At 63.8% G+C, this 3,082-nt stretch overlaps 1 protein-coding gene across 4 annotated transcripts in view; it reads left to right on the top strand.

Annotated features, from left to right (window-relative positions):
• The first annotated feature begins 169 nt into the window (after positions 1 to 169).
• Positions 170 to 3,082, top strand: part of HAP1 (huntingtin associated protein 1) — a 9,066-nt gene continuing 6,153 nt past the window's right edge. For all 4 annotated transcript variants that reach the window (XM_040640633.1, XM_040640634.1, XM_040640635.1 and 1 more), the window contains exons 1-5: positions 170 to 666; positions 1,670 to 1,746; positions 2,133 to 2,249; positions 2,373 to 2,575; positions 2,783 to 2,882. In XM_040640633.1, coding sequence (XP_040496567.1) covers positions 195 to 666; positions 1,670 to 1,746; positions 2,133 to 2,249; positions 2,373 to 2,575; positions 2,783 to 2,882 — 969 coding nt within the window. In that variant the 5' untranslated portion in view covers positions 170 to 194. The remainder of the gene's footprint in view (positions 667 to 1,669; positions 1,747 to 2,132; positions 2,250 to 2,372; positions 2,576 to 2,782; positions 2,883 to 3,082) is intronic.

Raw genomic sequence — 3,082 nt, forward strand, 5'->3', positions numbered from 1 at the left:
CGCTCGACTCTTCTCCTCATTCTGATTTTTGCGCTCTGCTTCTCCACCAAGAGTTCCGCTCACACGCGACCCGCAGTCCCGGGCCCCACTGGCTGCTCCCGGCCGCCCACTCCCGCGCGTGGTACGGCCCGCCGGCGCCCACTCCGGGCGCTGGTTATAAAGGCCGGGCGGCTGCAGCCGACTGCGGACTCAAGATGCGTCCTAAGGGGTCGGGGCCCGGCTACGTGAGGCACCGGTTCAGACCCCGGGATCCGGCGGGAGTCAGCCTCGCACCCCCACTCGCAGCCAATCCCACTCCAGAGCCCTCTGCACAGGTGGCACCCGCCCCTGCGCGGGCACCCGCGGCCAGACAGGGAGCAGGATCCAGATCCCCATCCGTCTCGGGACGCCCCGCCGGAGCTCGCGCGACCTCCAAGGCTGGATCGGCGGCAGGACCCCCACGCGCATCCGCATTCTCAGCCGCCCAGGGGAATGCCCAGTCCGTGCGCGGCAACTCGGATGCGCCATGGACCCGCTTCATGTTCCAGGGGCCCTTTGGTCCCCGGGCCACTGGCCTGGGGACTGGAAAGGCGGCGGGCATCTGGAAGACGCCGGCCGCCTACATCGGCCGTCGGCCTGGGGTGTCTGGCCCGGAGCACGCAGCCTTTATCCGGGAGATGGAGGAAGGTAAACTGGATCCCCGGAACCCCAGAGCGGGTGGGACGTAGGCATTTCCGTGGAGAAGCGGGCCCAGTCGGCTCCGGGCGCCCCGCTCCCATTGGCGTTCAATCTTCTCGCTCTATCCACTTGCGATGTCACTGTCTGCGGTGCCTCTCCGGTCCCCTCTTGCCTGTCGTCTCCTGATCGTTGTCGGGGGGGTCAGGTCCAGGGGCTCTCAGCGCCCGTTGCTCCGCAGATTTGCGCACTCTCGGGGCACCCGTCCCCAGGCTACCGCAGAGCCAGGAGAGGGGCGGGGGGCTGCGAGAGGGCGCTGCCCCGAGCCTGCACTGGCCCGCGGCGACGGCGCTGGCCCGCAGCGCCCGCGCAGGGGAGGTGGGTGGGCGGAGGGGTTGATTTGGTCAACCTTTTGGCTGCGGGCGTCAAGGCGGTGCTTTTCCCCCGCCTAGGGATGGGCGGGGCCTCAGGTTTCTTCCCCTAGTAGCCTCTCCTGGGTAGCGCGAGATCTCGGGATTGGGTCTAGAGCTCACGGGCCCCCCTACTGCAGTGCTGGAAAAGTCTCTTCCTTCCCTCCACACGCAACAGGTGCGGGGTGGGTGACTGTGTCTGTTTTATGACCCACAAGGCTCCCATGAGTCGGCCAGGCCAAGGCTGCCCTCTGGGTAAGGCGTGATGAGTCAGTATCTAGCCGCCTCCCTTCTCCTAGGCGCCAGGGACCCAGACGGCCGAGAACTCAGTTCCACCTGAGCTTGGAGGACTGGGATCCTTCACCTCACCCAGGCCCCTCCAGAACAAAAAAAGAGTCTAGTTGGCCCTGGGAGCAGGGAATGGAGTGCTGTACTGGGGTGTGTGTGGAGAGGGTATTGGGGGCAGGAAGGGAGCTCAGTCTTCTCCTCCCTTGTCGCCGACTCTTGTTGCTGAGGGAGAACTGGGGACAGGGCAGGAAACAGTGGGATGTGGGGTGGAATATGCCCCCCTTTTCCTGATTCTGTCGCACTACCTGCTTTTGCAGCGCTGTGCCCTGACCGACCCCCGCCAGTCAAGATCACCCAAGAAGATGTCAAACTGATGTTAAAGCTACTAGAGGAGGTGTGTACTGCCTTCCTGGGGCCAGCCTGAGCCTCTGTTTGAATTCTGCCCGGAGGGGTAGGAGTCCTGTCTGTTCCCGGCTTGACTGTTTCCCTGGGGGTCAGGCTGGGGGTCTCTTTTATGGAAGGCAGGTATATGTGGGATGTCCAGGCTGAAACTGCTCTTAGAACCAGTTTTCCTCTTTCCTGAGCACGAAACTGAGTCAGGCCCCACAGTGGGTTGATGGCAGACTCTTTTCTAGTAGCCTGGAAAACTAGGGTGTGGAAGGGTTTCCCTTAGTGGCCTAGCTTCCCTTGGAGCCCTGTGTACTCTCTAGCTTCTCCCATCTGTCTGGGAGATCCCAGAAAACAGGAAAGTATTCCCCGTGGACGGGGGTCCTTCTGCAGAGAGAGCGGGACCTACATACGGCGGCTCGCATTGGCCAGTCCCTGGCGAAACGGAACAGTGTTCTGATGGAGGAGAACAGCAAGCTGGAAGCCATGCTGGGCTCAGCCAGGGAGGAGGTGACCGGCTGGGACGAGGGGTGGGGGGTGCGCCATCTCAGACCTACCTCCGTCCCCCTCGTGCCAGGACCTGTGCCTGCCCCTGCCTGCCTTCCCACAGGGATCCTCTCCCCCCACCGGCAGATTTTACACCTCAGACACCAGGTGAGCTTGCGAGATGATCTCCTCCAGCTCTACTCCGACTCGGATGAGGAGGAAGAGGAGGAAGTGGAAGAGGAGGAGGAGGAGGAAGAGGAAGAGGAAGAGGATGAGGATGAGGAGGAGGAGGAGGAGGAGGATGGAGAGGAGGAGTGGCAGCGTGATCATCTCTATGGAGCCTCTGAGCCGTGAGTGTCCTGCCTTTTCACCGTGCCGTCCCTGCTCTGTGCCTCAGTTTCCCTGTTTGCAAACTGCGACACACCTGGTGCACCTGCCAGCAGGGTTGCTGGGGCTCAATGAGAACACCCCACTGAGCCCAGGTGGGCAAACCCTGGGTGGGCTGGGACCCGGGTTCCCCACCCCTGCGCCCTGACGCTCCTTGCTCCCGCCGCTAGGACTTCTGTGTGGGAGTCGCGGCACCAGTGCCTGCAGCTGGAAACCCTGCAGGAGCAGCTGCAGCGGCTGCAGGCAGAGAACGAGCAGCTGAGAGAGGAGGTGAGGCTGTGGCAAGAGGGGACGGCCACAGGCAGGGGCTGTTGGCTCCCCTGCCACTTCCTCCCCCGCTCCCTGCAGGCCTCTCACCTGGTTGCTTCCTCCCCCCCTCCCTGCAGGCCTCTCACCTGGATGCTTCCTCTCTCCCTCCCCGCAGGCCTCTCCCCTGACGCTTCCTCCCCCCTCCCCGCAGGCCTCTCACC

The sequence above is a fragment of the Ursus maritimus genome, unplaced genomic scaffold (genome assembly GCF_017311325.1).
Source record: "Ursus maritimus isolate PB19 unplaced genomic scaffold, ASM1731132v1 scaffold_24, whole genome shotgun sequence".
NCBI lineage: Eukaryota > Metazoa > Chordata > Mammalia > Carnivora > Ursidae > Ursus > Ursus maritimus.